Source organism: Poecilia reticulata, linkage group LG17 (genome assembly GCF_000633615.1).
Source record: "Poecilia reticulata strain Guanapo linkage group LG17, Guppy_female_1.0+MT, whole genome shotgun sequence".
Taxonomy (NCBI): Eukaryota; Metazoa; Chordata; class Actinopteri; order Cyprinodontiformes; family Poeciliidae; genus Poecilia; species Poecilia reticulata.
Window position 1 is genome coordinate 22,266,824 of NC_024347.1, and position 18,314 is coordinate 22,285,137.

At 36.7% G+C, this 18,314-nt stretch overlaps 2 protein-coding genes across 3 annotated transcripts in view; both read left to right on the forward strand.

Annotated features, from left to right (window-relative positions):
• Positions 1-939: 939 nt before the first annotated feature.
• Positions 940-14,060, forward strand: ndufv2 (NADH:ubiquinone oxidoreductase core subunit V2). Its single transcript, XM_008434323.2, has 8 exons — positions 940-1,148; positions 2,120-2,182; positions 3,671-3,733; positions 5,550-5,666; positions 9,959-10,127; positions 11,208-11,317; positions 13,743-13,819; positions 13,904-14,060. Exons 1-8 carry the CDS (start codon positions 1,107-1,109, stop codon positions 13,995-13,997), a joined length of 735 nt encoding a protein of 244 aa, XP_008432545.1. The 5' UTR covers positions 940-1,106; the 3' UTR covers positions 13,998-14,060.
• A 2,520-nt stretch (positions 14,061-16,580) lies between these two features.
• ankrd12 (ankyrin repeat domain 12) overlaps positions 16,581-18,314 on the forward strand; it is a 52,818-nt gene continuing 51,084 nt past the window's right edge. For both annotated transcript variants that reach the window (XM_008434324.2, XM_008434325.2), the window contains exon 1: positions 16,581-16,772. The gene's annotated coding sequence lies outside the window, so the exon portion shown is untranslated. The remainder of the gene's footprint in view (positions 16,773-18,314) is intronic.

Sequence of the window (18,314 nt, forward strand, 5' to 3'; positions counted from 1 at the left end):
TTAAACCAAGCTCTTATAGTTTCTTGAAAAGTTACTTGTAAGTTAGGTTTGCATAATTTTAAGTTTATAAAAATATTTACATCACAAGCTAGATCAAAAATACTTGGTAAAACTTAGTGTCCTTGCAGTGATTAAGTTTAGAAAAAAACATTTATTATGAAGCAAGTAAAGGTAAAAAACAGGGGAAAAAAAACTCTAAATGTTTGCATTTTAAATGTATTTAATATTTTGGCCTCTGAAGTTGAACGCCGCTGTGATAAGCTATGGAGCAATTAAGCACGTGACGCTTTAGTTATACAAATAAGGTAGTCAGATTTGTTGGGAATGGATGTGTAAATTATTATAGATGCAAAACTTCAATAGGGTTTTGCAGGTTTGCCTTATTAAAATAAATTAATTTGGGTTATTTTGTTTTTGGTGTCAATTGGAAAAATATAGAACAAAATGTTGTTTCTGAGCAATAAAATAAGGATTTCAGTGGCTCATTCTTTGAAAAAACTTGTACTTAGCCAAGGTTAATAAAATAATTTCAAGCAGATTTGAGGAGGCAGAGGGCAAATTTGTATCGTTCTTGAAATGTAAGTCAAGGGCCACAGGCAATCAGTCCAAGCGCTGCAAATGGCCCCCAGGCCGCACTTTGGACATCCCTGGTTTAGTGTTTACAATGTGTTCATTTTAGATATAAAATGTCATATTTTCTGTTTTTAACATTCTCTTGAGATGATTTACAATTACCTTACATGGGATTGTGTAAATAAATTGACAAATTCAGCTTCATAAAGTAAAACTATTGGATAAATTATGTATTAAACTGCAGTAATAACATTTTAACACAATATCTACTGCTAAATCAATTTACTTATACTTCAATTTTATAAAAGTGTATGTATATAGTACCAATTCATAAAAAAAATATTTCAAGGCACTTTATAAAACAAAGTTTTAAAGCAAGCGGTTAATCTGGGATTGATTTAGTTGCACAGAAACTGAGAAACGCAGCATGTGACGTCAGACCGTACTAATCGAGCGCCGGTGTTGATGTCCGCCGCCGCCGCAGCTACTGCTGTCCCGTCCTTCTACTGCTAACACGAACTCGAAGCTTCAGGATGTTTTTATCTTCTGCAGTTCGATCTGCTGTTTCGCAGGCAGTAAGTTTGGGGTTTTTCGCAAATGTGAACTATCTCAATCAGAAACTGTTTGCTCTGCAGATTGGAGAGGAAGTGCTGTGACTCTTCACAAGGACATGTAGCCCGTACTGCTAGGCTAGGCTAGGCTAAGCTAAGCAGCGTTTGATAACAGTGACAGTAGCAGGTAGCATAGCATCAAACTATCAGATATTTACAATTTGAAAGCTTGACAAACAAGACTGCATAACGGTATATCTAATCCAAACGTACATATTAGCAGACAAATTCGATACGTTAATGATTTGTGTGATTGACTTCGGATTTACAGCTGAACAGGAGTTTTTGGTGTTGATTTACGCAATTGTACGTCGATTAAGCAAAGTAAATAAATATAACTGTATAAGTATTAGAACCGTACCATCCGTACTTAAATATTAAATATTGGTTTATGCTACCGTGTGAAACGTTGCTAATATAAAAATTTAAGTAAATATCATTTAAAATGTTGCCAGTGGTTGAATGAGTGACTTCTGCTATTCTTGTTTATGTCCTATGATGGTTAAGGTTCTTACAGAACAATGCTAAATTTTTAGAATTTCTTTTACAATCTAACCTTAAATGCTAACATTGTTTTTACATGATCAGCGTATCGTTTTAGTCTCTACAGTTTGCATCATATAGTTTTAATTCATCGTATAGTTTTGTGTAGAAACAGGACTTGTGTGCAGACTCCAATTTGAAAAAAACAAACTGAAAACCCCCCAACAAACTAAACAGTTGAGCCAAATACATAAATAAGTTTTTGCAAATAGTGGTTCTGTGTTTGTAGTGCTTTATGTTTACTGGGGTTTTTATTTTCCAAATTATCAGTTTAAAAATTAGACTTGACCGTAAATGAGATTGTAACTAATCCTGCTAGCTAAGCATATATATTTTTGTAGGTTAGGTTATTTTTTTTATTTATATTTTACCTGTCTTCCTCTGCGTTGCAGGCCAGGCAGGTCAGAGGTTTGCATCGATCTGCCGCTCGAGCTGGAGCTGGAGGCATCTTTGTGGTGAGTTTTCCAGTTTCAAATCAATATCCAGGACATGATCTTAGACAGGGTCCTTATTTTTATCATTATATACTCAGTGTTGTCTGGATAAAATTGCCAAGTTGAAAGTACTCAGGGCAATATATTTTTAAATAAAATTTTAAATATGAAAAGTAGTGAATTCTTTTAGTTTTGCCTGTGCAAAAATAATTTAAATTTGAAATATTTTAGACAAATTTAGTGTAGATTCAAAAACAGAGTTGGTGTTTTATTTGTTTTGGAATCGAAAATAGTTTTTTTTTTTATTTTACTGATTACTTGGGCTTATTCATGACCTGGATATTGTTCTACAGGTTTGTTTTGTTTTGCTTCCAACATAAAACAGTGTAAGCACGAGACACTTTTAGCAAAACAAAAGTCAAATTAAAGTCACTTTAATAGTCAAAAATGGTCAAAAGTTATTTTATTGCATAATTTTGAACATGAGCAGCTCAAGTTATCTTTATTAAGCACAAAGGTACAGTAAACAATATTAAATAATCTCACTGGCTCTCTTATTATTCTTCTAACCAGATCTTATCCTGAGTTCAGTCTCCGTGATAATTCAACGATTATCTAATCTTTGGATCAGTTTATTTTCCTAAAATGTTCAAAATTCAGTGCAGTCTTAGAAAAAAATTAGATTTAGCACCTGCATTGTTTTTTTTTTTGTGTAGAAATGAAGCTGAATTTTGTGAACGACTCTCAGGATTACCATCCACCCATCCATTTTCTAACACACTTGTCCCTCAGTGGGGTCAGGAGGTGCTGGTGCCTCTCCAGCTAACGTTCCGGGCGAGAGGCGGGGTTACCCTGGACAGGTCGCCAGTCTGTCGCAGTCTCTCAGGATTACATTATATTAAATCTTCCAAATTCATCAGCCAATAACAGTGCAGAGAAATTATGACCCCCGCCTCACTCTGCACCATGTTTTTACTAGCTTAATCCCAGGAGCGCTGATTTTTCCGATTGTTCCCTTTTTATCCAGGGAATAACCTTTATTACCTGTTAGGCGCTCAGACAAACATCACATCCATCAGAAACTTGCATCTTTGTGTATTTCTCTTGTTGACGGAGACATTTTAACAACAAAAACCAGCCAAGACTCTTCTTATTATTTACATTTTTTAAAGTTGCACAAAGGGGCATTTGCTGCTCACAAGGGGGCAGTGTGTGCAGAAGCAGAAATAATTGTCTGTTATTCATCTCCTCCTTTCTGTGGTTGGAGAAAAACACCTGTTTCCTCTCTGGGCTTCCATGGCGCCATCCTGGTTAATCTTTTGTAAACAAACTATTTAAGCATTAAAGTAGCTGCTATGAATCAGCTTTTTAATGTAATAATTTTTGACCTTTTGAGGTGATTTTTTTTTTTTTTTTTCCCCCAGAATTTTTGTTGTTATATGTTTGGTGGAGACTGCATGAACTCTTTATAACCCAGTATGTGTTCTATATTTTTTGTTGTTGCTTCAGCACAGAGACACGCCTGACAACAACTCTGACACTCCGTTTGAGTTCACAGCAGAAAACAAAAAGGTAAGAACGGCTTCTGACGTCTGATCTGCTCCCCAGTGGGTTTATTTACATGTTTTTCTAGATCTTGGGAGGAAAAAAAGCAACTAACTCCTGACAATAACAAATGTTGTTAAAGGGCCAGCGGTATATTATAAAAATAAAATCTTGGATTTTTTCATATCAGATCTCATATCCGTTGTTTTTTATTCATCCAGCACAAGCAGAACATTTATTAGAATTAACAAATGTAGATTTTTGTTTGTTTTCTTTCCTCATGCTTCTCTTCCTTGCTGCCAAATAAAAATCTAATAAAAAGAAAATAAATGTATAAAAACTTAAATGTTGCCCCGAATGATTAAAAGCATAAAAACTAACGAGATCAAGACGGTATGAAGTCTGATTTCCAATTTTAATCAATTAGGTTTTTTTCCTCCTACAAAATGAAATTACAGAAAATATTTTCAAAATGTATCTTTAGCTTCTCTGAGTTGTACAGTGCAGAATTACAGCCAGGCTATCAACATTTTTGTTTACTTACAAGAATATAGTAATAGCACAAAAAGACACAATTTTACTAGAAAAAAAAAACATAATTAAAATTACGAGAAAGTTGTTTCAATGAGGGAAAACGTTATCAGCTCAGTTTGTGTAAATCTTTCTTTGAAATGGACATAATTATTTGCACAATCATTTCAAAGTCCTACTACTGTTTATAATTTAATGCTGATGTGATAAAAGATTAAGGATTTATATCAAATATTTGTAAAACCTATATCAAAGTATAACTTCACAAGATGCTTACATTTTTATTTTCTGTGTTTCAGTTCTCATAAAATTTTTACTTTATTTTGTATTACCGTATTTTCCGCACTATAGGGCGCACCTAAAAACCTTGAATTTCCTCAAAAGCCGACAGTGTGTCTTATAATCCGGTGAGCCTTATTTATGGACCAATATTGAGCCACAACAGGTCTAGCAACTACGGTAAGCAGCCGCCGACTTCATTTTGCCCCGTAGAAGAAGAAGTGCGCGGTGCATGCTGGGATAGTTGTCAAAACGCTGGTTTGTTAATAAAGTTTGATAATACATTTAAATCCAGGGGGGGTGGAGGGGCGGGGGAAGAGAGACAAAGTACTTGGGGACCACTTCTTTACAAATGTGGATGTATAATAATAGAGTACAAATCGGCAACCCAAACTGAAGCGTCTATTCTATGCGCCTTATAATGCGGTGCACCTTATAAATGAAAAAAGTTTTAAAATAGGCCATTCATTGAACGTGCGCCTTATGATCCGGTGCGCCTTATAGTGCGGAAAATACGGTATTTCAACTTTAATTTTGTAGGACTTTATATTATGTAATAATATTATTTTATTCTTATAATTAAAAAAGAAATGTATGCCTTCATTCCATCATAGAGTTGACTTTAATTCAGATTCCAAATAAAATCTGTCAACATGCTTGTGAAACAAGATGGCCTCCCTGGGCRCGCTGACATCACTCTAACCTGCACAATGAGTGCATCGTGAAAAAAGTGAAGATTTTCCAAAGAAATGAATCTTCAGAAACAAAAAATTGGATTAACCGATAAAATCAATTTATCGCCCAGCTCTATATTCTTACATTTTGTTTGCAATAATTTTTATGGTGAAACTTTTATTTTTCTGTAGAGCTGCTTGTTAATGAAGAATAGCTTGAATATTTCAAAACTAAAACTTCTTTGAAAATGTCTGCTTTCATAAGAAACATCTGAACACTATGATCTTCTGATTACAAGTTGAGAAAGAAAAACAACAAAACAGTGTTATTAAGGATCCTCTGTCTTTTTTTTTTGCAGAGGATTGATGCGATCCTCTCGATGTATCCCGAAGGACACAAGCAAGCCGCCACCATCCCGGTCTTGGATTTGGCCCAAAGGCAACATGGATGGCTCCCCATCTCTGCCATGAACAAGGCACAGTAATTTCTCTAAAGCCTCTCTCTTTCAAACTCGCTCCACTTTGTAATGAGCAGAAAAGACACAAACAAACCGACTTTGTCATCTCTTTAGGCCTCTGAGTAAAGATTCTGATCATCTGATTGAATTAATCATTGGTTTAAAAAAAGAAAGGTGCTTGAAATTTCACCAACAGTGAAGCATTTGTTTGGTTTTTATAGTTTCTGAGGCAAAAAGAAAATCCATTTGATACAATTTTATGTTTGCAGATACAGATTCTGTTGAGTTTTTATTTTAAGTGGCAAAATATCATGAAAACTACTGGATTTATAGAGTTTTATGTTCTCATCCCCTAAAATCTACTGACTGCTGTATATAATTTAAATAGCATTTGTTCTGATGAAAAATGTGAAGATTTGACATCTTGTGAGAGATTTTCAAAATTTTCTGATTGTTTTTTATAAATCAGGAACAATCATTAATTCCTCTTAATAACTTTGGTCAGTGAATGATTTTAAATAGAGTTATAATGACAAATGCAGGTTTTAGTGTTTCGTTTCTTGTTAAATCGAATAATTACATTAGCCAGTAGGGGTGTGGTGATACAATAATTTCACGATACGATACAATACAATATTCTGGCCACGATACGATATGTATCACGATATTTGTTGAACGATATGATACAATCCGATACGATTCAGTGCATTTTTACAATTTTCTGAAAGATTTTAGGACAGAGTGATTTTAGTGACATTTTGTGTTCCATAGACTTGAATTTAGTTAACTGAAAACTGATTAAAAGCACTAATTACACAATACCTGACTGATTGGACAGTCTAACAGTCTGCAGCTGGACAAACTGAATCAAAGATGCAGTGAGAGAATTAGTTTCTGTCATTTAATTCGTGTGGATTTGACATAAAACTCAAAAGTTTAAACGGTAATCCAGGAGCAGAGTGGGGAGATTATCAGCCTCTGTAGACTCTCAATATGCAAATGATTGCACTTACGTTTTTTCTTTTGGACACTGTGGCTGCATAAATGCAGTCTTTTACATTATGGGGAAAAAAAGGCTTTTCTACCTTGGCTCCCGGAGTTAGCCGTGGCTGTAAGCTGTTTACTACTAGCTGCTAAAGTCGTGGCTCCGCCTCACCCCGTAGTGATCGACTCCCTGCAGTGCCGCTATTCCCCTGTTTGGATCTGAGTAGCTGCCTCTCAGACTGCCAGGATCTCATCGTTCTCTCAGTCTCTGATACTCTTTGTCTGTTGCTAATAAGAATGATCGATCAGCCATTGTTATCATGGAAATCCTCACTGCGCCGCGGATTCCGGCTGCGGGTTTTTCCTCTTCGTCTTCCTGCTCAAAACACAGCGCCGCTGCGCGCCCGCTTCGGATGTTAACAACCCATGTTGATTATTCAGGTAATCCTTTATATACAGAACAGAAACCGCTAAGGTAAAAACTAATTACGAAGTGAATGCTACCAGTCGAAATTTGCATTAATTTCGCGATGTCACTGCTTTTTCAGCTGCTCCGTTCGCGCCGCTACTCCTTTACGCTTCTCTTTCACGGTTACTTGCGCAACTTTACTTTGTTTCTCAGCAACAAAATACAGCCCATCGTTATTTATTGAAGATTTTACATGTCCAAAAACACAGGAATCTAATGTTTCGTTTTGTACGTTTGGAAGCTCAGTCCCTCTCACATAATCGGAAAAGCCGCGGAATGGCGGCGCTTTTGACATTTCTGACATTCGGAAAAATATGGTTTACTAATTTTAGCATAACTCCGGTTATACTTGGCCTATTAACACAATAAAAAAAAACCTGGTGTGTAATGTAATGTGCACTTTAAGCTCAAGTTGAAAGTGAGACTGAGGGAGGCGGGGTCTTGCTGCTACGCCTTAACAAACTAGACGTTAAAAAGAGCTAAGTCTATGGACCCCTATGGTTTAAAGCAGTGTTTCTCAACCTTTTTCGGCCCAGCGCCCCCCTAGCCCTTATCCAGGTCCCTCACCGCCCCCCACCAAAAAATTTGTAGACTACTTTGCACTGACAATTATTTTATTATTAATGTTACTATCATTATTGTAGATGTTTTGAATCGGCACACCGATTATGTTTTCCCGTACACTTCAGCGCGCCTTACGCTGCTTCACCTCGCGCACATAACGGGGTAAATGTAGCGCGCGGGGGGGAGCGTATGTTTCTACGTTTCTTCGTTGGGGGGCGCTGATTTATGTTTTCGCATCCACCTGAATAATGTATAGTTGCGCCCCTACCCATGGCACTTCAACAATATTATTTTACCTTTTATCTGGAAATAGTGTCTGTTTATTCTTGCCATAAAGTCCTCTGTATTAATTATTGCTCTTGCCATAAAGGTCTTGCCATAACAGTTTATTCCTCCGAATTTACTTTAGTTTCTTAGTTTATTCTTGCATTTTGTTCTTCATTCATTTCCATTTAGTTTCATTTGATTAGTATTATCCTCTCTCGGTTTATTGCTATGTCCACTTTAGTTTCTTTCCTGTTGCTAGATTTATTTGATCGTTTATTGACCATCAGTAATTTTCACTCATCACCTGCTGCGCCGCCTAATTGTCATGTGTTTCACATCATGTGTTGATTTTTTTCACTGTTCTGCGTCGGATTCTCTGTTTTTATGCCATAATTCACATCTAGTTCGTCGCTCCGTTTTGCCCGCTTCTCGTGTTTCAGAGTTTTGCGCAATGTGCGCGCGTTTTTTTTTTTTTTTTACTCCCTAAGATGCAGGGCGGTCGGGAAACATATCGATGGGGAAAAGGCAGACTTTTAAAACAACGGAAACAATTTTGGTGTTCTGATTATTGAAATTTAAAAGTGCTGTGGTACCGTTGTTCCATCAAACCCGTTTCACGYCGGACCACTTACAGCTCCGTGTTAACGCTATAAAATGAACGCTCTCTATCGTGGCATCACTCATGGAGGGATTTCTTTATTTAAATGGGTTCATTTTTCAGAGGGATACAAAGTCAGGATATCGTGATTTTAATAATTACATGTTTATAAGAGCGATTTTCTGTTGTCCTTCCATGGTAGCGTGCAGCTTTCAAACGAAAATAAAACACTTTTTAATATAAGTTGCTGCTTTGACATGATCACAGAACTGCCCAAACATATGTAGCCYACATAAATACCAGACAAAGTGAATCACAGCAGCGTCATCAGCCGGTGTAACGCTGATGCGGAGCGGAGCTGCGCCATGAAGCTACAAACACTGAATAGAAGAAGAGCTGCCATGGATACAGCAGCCAAGCATGTTTTAATGTTACACAATACAGTTTTACCAAGTTGCTCAAAGTCTGAACTGGTATTGTTGTGGATTTAAGGTGTAAAGTTTACCTTCGACCAAACGCCCCCCAAAGGCATCCCAGCGCCCCCCTTTTGTAAAAATGTCCGCCAGCGCCCCCTGCCGTCCTCTGAACGCCCCCTGGGGGGCGGTACCGCCCACGTTGAGAACCGCTAGTTTAAAGGATCGATGAAAAATCGATACTTTCCGAGGGCGGAAATTTAGGATGATGCAATGTTTGTTTAAAAAAAAAATGTTTTTCTCAAATTACTGATTTTGTTGCACATTTTTCAAAAAGTTGCAGTCTGTTGTAATTTTTTAAGCTTTATTTACAAAAAAGTTGAAATTGCTGGACAAAACATTCCCAAAAATACAGAAAAATAAAATAATCACAAATATTAAGATTTTCAAAATGTTACCTTTTTTTCCCTCCTTGTTTTAAAAACTAAAAATGTTAATAAGAAGGAGAAAAGATTACCTACCATAGATACTTCTCAGAAATGACAGGCTCTTTTTCTCAAAAGGTCGTGTAACTTTTGTGGCTCTAAATGATTATTTATCTGGGCTGAGGGTCAAAATGACTGTTGTGTTTCGCTACAAAGGAATGCCATGTTTTTCTTATTTAAGAATAATTCAGTTTGGTTTATTACCAGCTTTTATGGTATTTCTAATATTGTATGAAAACAGGCTTAGATTAAAAATCTGCAGAATGTGCCACTTTTATATTTGATTAATTGTTAGAATAATTGATCAATCAATAATTTCCAAGTAGTCTTTAGTTGCAAACCCAGTTATTGGACTTCCTACAATGGCTCTCAAAATATTTTAAGTTAAAAAGGTTAAACTACCAACTGCTTCTAAATAAAGATGCTCCACAATGCAAACATTTGCACAAAATGTATTTTAGAACCTAAAAATAGAAATTAAATAGTGGGTTTTTATGAACGTTTGTAATTATTTATTTATTTTTTTTCAGGTGGCTGAGGTGCTGGGCGTCGCTCCAATGCGAGTGTATGAAGTTGCAACATTTTATACCATGTTTCTGCGTAAACCTGTGGGAAAATACTTCATTCAGATCTGCACGACAACCCCCTGCATGCTCTGCAACTCTGACAGCATCCTGGAGGCCATCCAGAACAAGCTGGGTAAGAGAGGGATTTTACATTTTAAGGTTGAGAAACAAACCAATAAAGACATGAAAATGCAGGTGACTGCAGAAGTTTTTAATCACTTATAAACTGAATAAACAGTGAGTACAAACATGCAAATATACAGGTTTAAACAGTATTAAAGGTGACCTGTTATACTACAGGTTAGGATAGGTCTGTGGGCGATATATATATTTTGGGCGACAAGTTCATTATGTATTTTTTGCACAAAATCATTCTTCGATAATGATTTTAGTCTGAGCTGCTCTGGGCGTCTTGTCACTTGTATGCTAATAATCTGCTTCTGGCCACGCCCCCCCCCCCAACTCAACATTTACACTCGCACATGAAAATGGCTGCAAACAGCGGTTGCACAATTATCCAACCGCTCTTCTTTGAAAAGCATTAGTAGAGACTCCTGCACAACCAACAAGACTGCAGCAAGTGGTTTCTGGATGGGAAGTTGACAACAAAAGACTTGTCTTTTCCAGCATCCATTGTACTGCCATAAAACCAGCTCATCAAACGTGCTGGAGCTTTGCGTTGGTTGCAAGGAAACGGCACAATGCCTGTAGAATGTGACACCTAATTCAGCTTCATCTGGTAAATTATTTACACACACACTTTTTAAATTACATATCTATATGTCACATAAATTACTTTGTTTATTTATCAATCGGGGACCTGAGTCCGACTTTCGTACCACAAATATGCAAAGGTGGTATGACAATTAAAAAAAAAATCCATGAATCCTTAATGAGGTGGTTTTTGAAATGGCACGTTTTTAAGACTCCAAAAAGCATCAATTTACTGCCCAAAAAATGGCTTTTTAAATTAATATTCGACAGGGCTGCTTTTAGAAGCAGCAGAGACCCAAATGGGAGAATAAAAATGTTCAGTGAATTTTCATAATAGTTCCACAGTATATATATTGTTTGTATCAACTAACAATATAGAGATACAGACATTTAGAAGGCAACACCAACATTTTTTTACTTGCAGTCAAGGAGATGTTTAATACTTTACTGTCAAATGTTGCTGCATCAGTTCATGTTTCTCTCCTTATGTTCTCTACAGGTATCAAGGTTGGAGAAACCACTGCAGACAAGATGTTCACTCTGATAGAGGTGGAATGCCTTGGCGCCTGTGTGAACGCCCCAATGGTCCAGATAAATGACAACTATTATGTGAGTGCTCGACTGCTCCGCACAGATGGCGGTCTTAACAAAATTAACAAAATTAGATTGAAACCTGGAGTAAATCGGTAAGGAACGCCTGCATAGACTGCAGCTATCAGCACTGCTTCACCGAGTCAAGCTCAGGTGTGCTACAGTTTACTCGGACCGTGTTTTCTAAATATTTCAGCTGTTATTTACCAGTAGGAGAAAGAGCTGTAAACTTAAAGTTAACTAGAGTTTGAGGCAAAAAAAGTAAAAAGTCTCAGAAATTAAAAGCAATCTTTTTATATAACGCAAGTTTTAGTCAACATTGGATGTAAGCAAACAATTAACTGTCCTTGGAAATACTATTAAATCAACCAATTTTGCCTCAGCCAAAAATGTTTATACGTCATTGAGGATGGCGTAGAAGAAGATATGAGGGCATCTTCCTTCTTCATGAAGTGTAAACAAAAATTGAGTAGTGTCTGATTTTAGTGATTGCAGGATTTCTGTTTTGTGTAGGTAAAAAAAAAACATGAGCCATTTCTCCTGCCAGCTCTAGATTCACATGCTTATTTTGGTTGCATTTACCCATAATGCCTTACTCTTTAGTGCATTTCCTGCTTTAAGAGTGGTCTCTGGTTTATTTGGCGTTCATTTCAACTACAGACCTAGGTTTCTAGGTGGACCAGAGTTTCCCAAATGAGCCAAATTTTCTAGACAAATGAACTGGAGTTCAATTAAAGTGAACTAAACATGGCTGGTGTGAATGCACCCTTAAAGTCTATTAGGGCTGTACAATATATAGCAAAAACATCCGAATTGCAGAGAATAACTCTTAAATACACATAAGGAGATTAATTGCCAACAAGATGGCAGCATAAGCTGGATATGATTTTTTCATATCGCAATATACACTACAGGGTACGGCTGGACAATAAAACAATAACATATATTGTTCAATATTATAGAACAAAGATTATTCACTGAACTCTGATCAAACTGCATTCTGGGAGATGTAGGCAGAGGAAAGACTTTAGCCTCCCCATGCCAGCTAAGCAACTGAGTAGAATCAACTAACTCGCTCGCTCCTTGGTTGCCTAGCAACTCACTCACTCTTTGGTTACCCAGCAACAACCTGCCCAATAACTGACACAGCAGCAGTTTCAGAGTTTGCTACTGTGTCTCATAACTGCTTAAAAATAAAAGACAGCAGAGTGAAAACTGGATAAAACAGGAAAGGTCATGCCATCAGTTTGGTAACTTAAAATATTTAAACAAAAAACTAATCAGTAATTATTGATATTGAATTATATGAAACGCTTTTACTTGAGTCCTGAGTGTTTAGAAAAGCGCTATACAAATAAAATGTATTATAATCATGGTTATGATTATTATTATATTGTGATAAGTTTTTCAGCCATATTGTCCAGCCCTACTTCAGTGTCAGAAAACAAAAGCAGCTAAATGTTGGTCCTTTCCTATATCACAAGAAAAAAAGTATTTTCCATAATATTTCAAATCCAAAAATACTTTATAAACCCCAAAGAGAAATTAAATAATATAATAGGGTGCGTACGCACTGCAGCCTGAAATGACCCATTTCCGATTTTTTTTTTTTTTACGTAATGCGACCTGTATCCGATCTTTTCACGGCAGTGTGAACAGCACAAGTCGGATTCTTTTTCAAATGTGACCCATATCCGATACGTATCCGATTCAAATGCGACCATAACGTCTAGGCCGCATTCATCCGAACTGAACGTCACTGATACTCAACAAATCTCACTATTCTGCGTCCTGATATGTGCAAGTGGGAAGAAAAACAACAACCATGACGGACAATATGAGGATTAAGTTGTTAATATGTGGCTCCGGCCGGACAGCAACTTCAAAAATGTAAGCTAAGCTCCACTGTTAGCCTCCATGTTTACTTCCGCAAACACTGAGCACTTCTTCTTTTTATGGCAGCTGGCAGAACACTGAGAATGCTGACGCTATTGCGCCCTCTAGTGCGCATGAGAGACACTTTCAGGTCTTTTGCCCGTTCACACTGCAGAACGCATACAGGTCGCATTTACTGGCAGTGTGAACGGTCCCGGCAAAAAAATCGGAATTGGGTCACTTCAGGCTGCAGTGTGAACGCACCCCTAATTCACAATAATATAACCAATCATTAAATGTTGTTACCCTCCAGGGAGCCTTTCAAAATAAAACATTTTACATTCTCATAACTACAATTTTCACGCTTACAATTTACAATAATATAACCAATCAGTAAATGTTGTTACTATTTTTAATATAAATATTTTGTGGTTTTGAGCATGTCAGTTGAAAATGGCATCTACTGCTGCTAGCCTAACTTATTTTTAAATATATTTAAAAAAAAACTGAAAGCAGTCTTATTCCAAACTCAGAATCCCGATCACTAAACGGTTTATTTCTCCCTCAGGAGGACCTCACACCACAAGATATGGAGCAAATTATCGACGAACTGAAGGCCGGACGAGTCCCACCACCTGGACCAAGGTACGCACAACCAACATCAGATTGATAAAAACGTCTGCTTTTCCATCTTTTACGCCTTCCTGTTTTGTTTCTATTGTTTTGTAGGAGTGGCCGTTTCTCTTGTGAACCGGCAGGCGGATTGACCTCCCTGACAGAACCGCCTCCAGTACCGGGATTCGGTGTGAGAGCAGACCTGTAGATGTTAATGGTTCTGTTTAATTAAAAGCATATTGTGTAAATAAAATGTTCATATACCTGTTTAGGTCCAAGCTTGGTTCTTACATTTACTCAGCATGTCTTAATGATATACTACATATTTATAGCCATTTTTACACCTAATTACTGTAGGAAGCCATATTATTCCTTTTCTTTTTTACTTAGTTGTAAAAAATTAGTGCAAAATGTATTAAAAATATATCGTATCAGGTAAAATTCCTCAAGGGGAACTGTATAGAAGATTGACATAAAATAAATCTGGTTAATATTGACTACTTTCTACTAAACTGGTGGTTTTCAGTTTAATTATTCTCATGGATATTCTGCATTTATAAAATACAAGACATTTACAAATATTCATAATTTCTTAAAGAATCTACTGTTGCCAGTGGATGTTTAATTTCTTATTTCTGTCTGTTACATAATTGGGGCTCAATATTGGAGTTTTTAAACCATTTCTAATTTGACTAAAGATATATTTTTAAATGACTAGTCTGTTAATCTTTTGTTACCTGTATACCAAAAATCACCTGATTTTATTGATGAGCACATGCTTTTCTTGCCAGAGCAAATTTTGTTTTACTAAAAAGTCCTGCAGTTACGTTTATCCTAAATTTCTAAATATTTTGAAAAGGAAAAACAAGCAGAAAAGTTTTTAATGTTCTTAAAGTGAAAATATTTCAAATTTAATGTCACCTTCTCACTGAATAGAGGTATTAAGACATTTTTAAACCACTGAAAAGAGATTGTGCCCGTTTAATTTTATTTTTTTAATTAATCCACCTATTTTTGTGTAGCATATTTTCATAGGTTTATGTAATTTGATGTTAAATATCCTTGAATTTTACCCTTAAAAAGGCTGTAGTTGTATTTTGTTACCTAAATATGACCCCTAATTTTGTTTTAGTATATTATTTTTACCTTCAACTCTTTCTTTAATACAGATTCTTAAGTAAACAAAACATGAGCCACACTTATCCTTGAATTCACACGTTCATCTGAATCCAGATTTTATTCAGACAAAACTGAAAATGGCCGACCTGATTTAGAGCCGTCAGGAATAATGTCACAGATAAAGGTTTTTAGGTTTTATACAATAGCACAGACGTATATTTCCTCTGCCAGCGCAGATTTGTGATTTTCTTTTAAAGGTTTGACTATTCTGATTTATTTTTAGGAAAAAATGTGGCGCATGTTTTTTTTTTTTTTAGTTTTAATTAAATTGAGAATGAAGTACATTTTTAGTCCTTTTTTTAATACCAAAAGTGGTGGAAGTATTTGTGTTGTACACATTTAATAAGTGGGAATCTGTTGATTGTATATTTTACTGTGACATTTCTAGTTTTGTTTGACACAGAGCTGTAGTGATGATTCATTTATCTACAACTGAAAAACACCTGGTGGAGACAGAAACTAATCACAAAGTTGTTCAGAGGAAACGAGTGGAAACTAAGACTGGACCTTCAGGGTGGCTGTTATTTTTAGAAAAGGTTAAGACTTTTATGTCTTAACCTTTTCACTTTAAATCATATTGGCATTTTGCTTTATTTCAAACATTAAATCATCTGTGGCTTACAATAACTTAAATGCAGCTGTTGGTGTTTGATTAGCCTTTAAAATATAATGATCAGTTAATATTAAGATATTGTTCCAATTAATGATTTAAACGACAGTGAATCGCACCTCTAAATTTTAAAAAATCCTAAATAGCACAATTAATCAACCCGTTTTTGGTGCTTGTATATTTCGTCCATTTTAGTTTAGTAGCAACCAAATAAAAAATGAAATTGCATCAAAAACTATAATTTATTCTCTCACAAATACTGGTTTATACCCCCCTGATTGTTAAGTATGCATCTATTTAAATGAGATTTATTTTTCCAGACAACGTCATAAAATGTAGAATAAGCTTTATTATTTTTTAGGAATTTATGTTGCTTATTTTCTGTTGCTGCTTGGTCTCCATCCCGTCCCGGTGGCGTTTTCGTGTCTAGTCTGCGCCCCTCCCCCCACTTTCTGGTCTGCAACATTATGCGCCGTGACGCATGCGCGCCATGTCCGCCCTGATGCAAATGCCACTGCGCAACCAGTTCAAAGCTGACTCATTCACACAAAGAAATGGCGGGCAATAAATGACAACTAATGCCAACTACTTGGTTACCGACACTAGGCCTAAAAATAAAAGCAACAAACGCCAACATGAATAAACGTATCCACTGTTTAGCTCAAGCCGTCATCTTTCGAGAAAGTTCCTACTGACCGCAGCGGAAAAGATGACGTCAAGAGGCCATTCCTGTTTTCTCCCTCTCCTTCCCATTTAGTCCGATTTACCACGCTTAAAATCCACATGAAGGCGTTTWACATGCCTCTAAATCGCGAAACGCGAAAGCACAAATAACAMTGCAAGCATTAGAAAGTGCGGAGTTACTCACAGCTTCCACAAAATATCACTTAAATCGTTTGACACATACCCATCTAGTCTCTCCGGCAGACGGAGACCTTATAAGCTCGGTGGGGGCTCGGGGTGCCACGTGACTCAACTCGACCAATGAGAGCACGTCTTGCATGTTTTGCTAGGCTTTTCTCGGAGCGGACGACAGACGAACGGCTGCGATGTTTTCAAAAGCAGCGATGAACGTCACACAGCCGTAGGCTACGGTTAACGTACAAGATTTAGAAAATAAYTGTTAAAATCGCGCAGCACTAAGTTAAATCAGGACGCGAATGAGTTGGTAGGAGCGTGTGACCCGGTTTGAAGGTAAGTGCAAAACTGTTCTTGATTGTTTGGGTTAGAAATCCTTGTTAGCCGTCTGGCTACGTTTACAGCGAGCAGGCTAATGTAAGAGCTAACTTGACGTAAACTGCGTGCGAAAATGAACGTTTAAGTGTTTGCGTGGGCTCGGTATAGTTGTACGCCACGTGCCTTACACACATTGAAGTAGTTTATGACACCTAAACAGCTCGAAACACATTTTAGGATCCGCTCATGTACCAGTGAAGCGTTGTRTTTGAAGCGAGGGTTCAGGGAGCAGATAGGAAAATGTCGGAGCGAAGCAGCTGGGTTAGACCCAGTCAGTCAGCGGAGCGGTGACGGGCTGGAAACGCTGGGGAGGGGGAACTGTGTAAGGGCAGCGAAAGGGGCTGCAGTGGGCTTTTGTCTCGAACAGGGTAGGGTGTCTGTGTTTGAAATATTACATGTTCTCGCTTGTTTTTCGTTTTTTTAAATTTTTTTTTCACCTCACTGGCAGCGAGTAGCAATCATCTAAATATTCAAATGTAAACTTAACTAGGGTAAATGTATTATTATTATTATCCGTTGCATGTTATAAGCAAAAAAGATTAGATTGGCGAATTTAGCGCTTTCTTACATTGGTTTTGGTGTATTGGAAGAAAGCGAGAGCGGCATAAATGTTCCCCTGAAGTGGGTGGTGTTGTCTGCAGTGATCTCGCCGCMGTTTATTTACAATCAGCGCTGGTTTTTAGAGATAATCACCACCAGGTCTAGTGTACGATGTAATTAGGATTTATTAATACGCACACACACAAGGAACTTGTTTCGTTGAAGTAATTAGGAGCCCGATCCTCCAAGCCGGTGACTCTGACATCTTGGGGGGTGTGTTTGCTTCATACAAAAGCTGTCTGTTTTTTAGATGACGACCAATCTGAAGGCAGACGACAAGCTAAAAAGGAAAATGGATAGATGGTAAACATCTATTGTGTGACATAGAATTTCATAAAGCTTTTAAATTGTACTTGCATATATAAACGTAAATACAATTGCCTTAAAAGTCAARTMAAATGCAAAATAACATAAAATGCACAGAATTATAATTTTTCTCTAAAGTATTTTTAAAAAATGAACAATAATATAAACTATTAAAGGTTTTGTGTAAACCAGAGGAAGCATAAACAAAGATGACTGCAGATGCAGCTGCATGAATGAGGGTACTTGTTCTTTTCATTGTCTTAGATATACAAGGACTTGATTTCCACTGTAGTCTGTAATAGTGACGCACCATTCAATTATTAGGTTTTTTGCCCTTGATTGGCAGGTTATTAATTGAAAACCGGTATTTTTTTTTATCAAAACAAAACCTGTGAACTCACTCATCTTTGGTTTGTATAAACAATCACCTTTTTTACATTTACAAAAAAATCCAATAAAGGTCGGTGACATATGCTTAAAATTAAGTTAAATGCCAATTATAATTCCTTTTTATCTTTTTGGCTCCAAACAACCACATGTACCTCAGAGCCTTCAGCACATTTTTAATGTCAGTGTTTGTTTGTTTCATGTAGT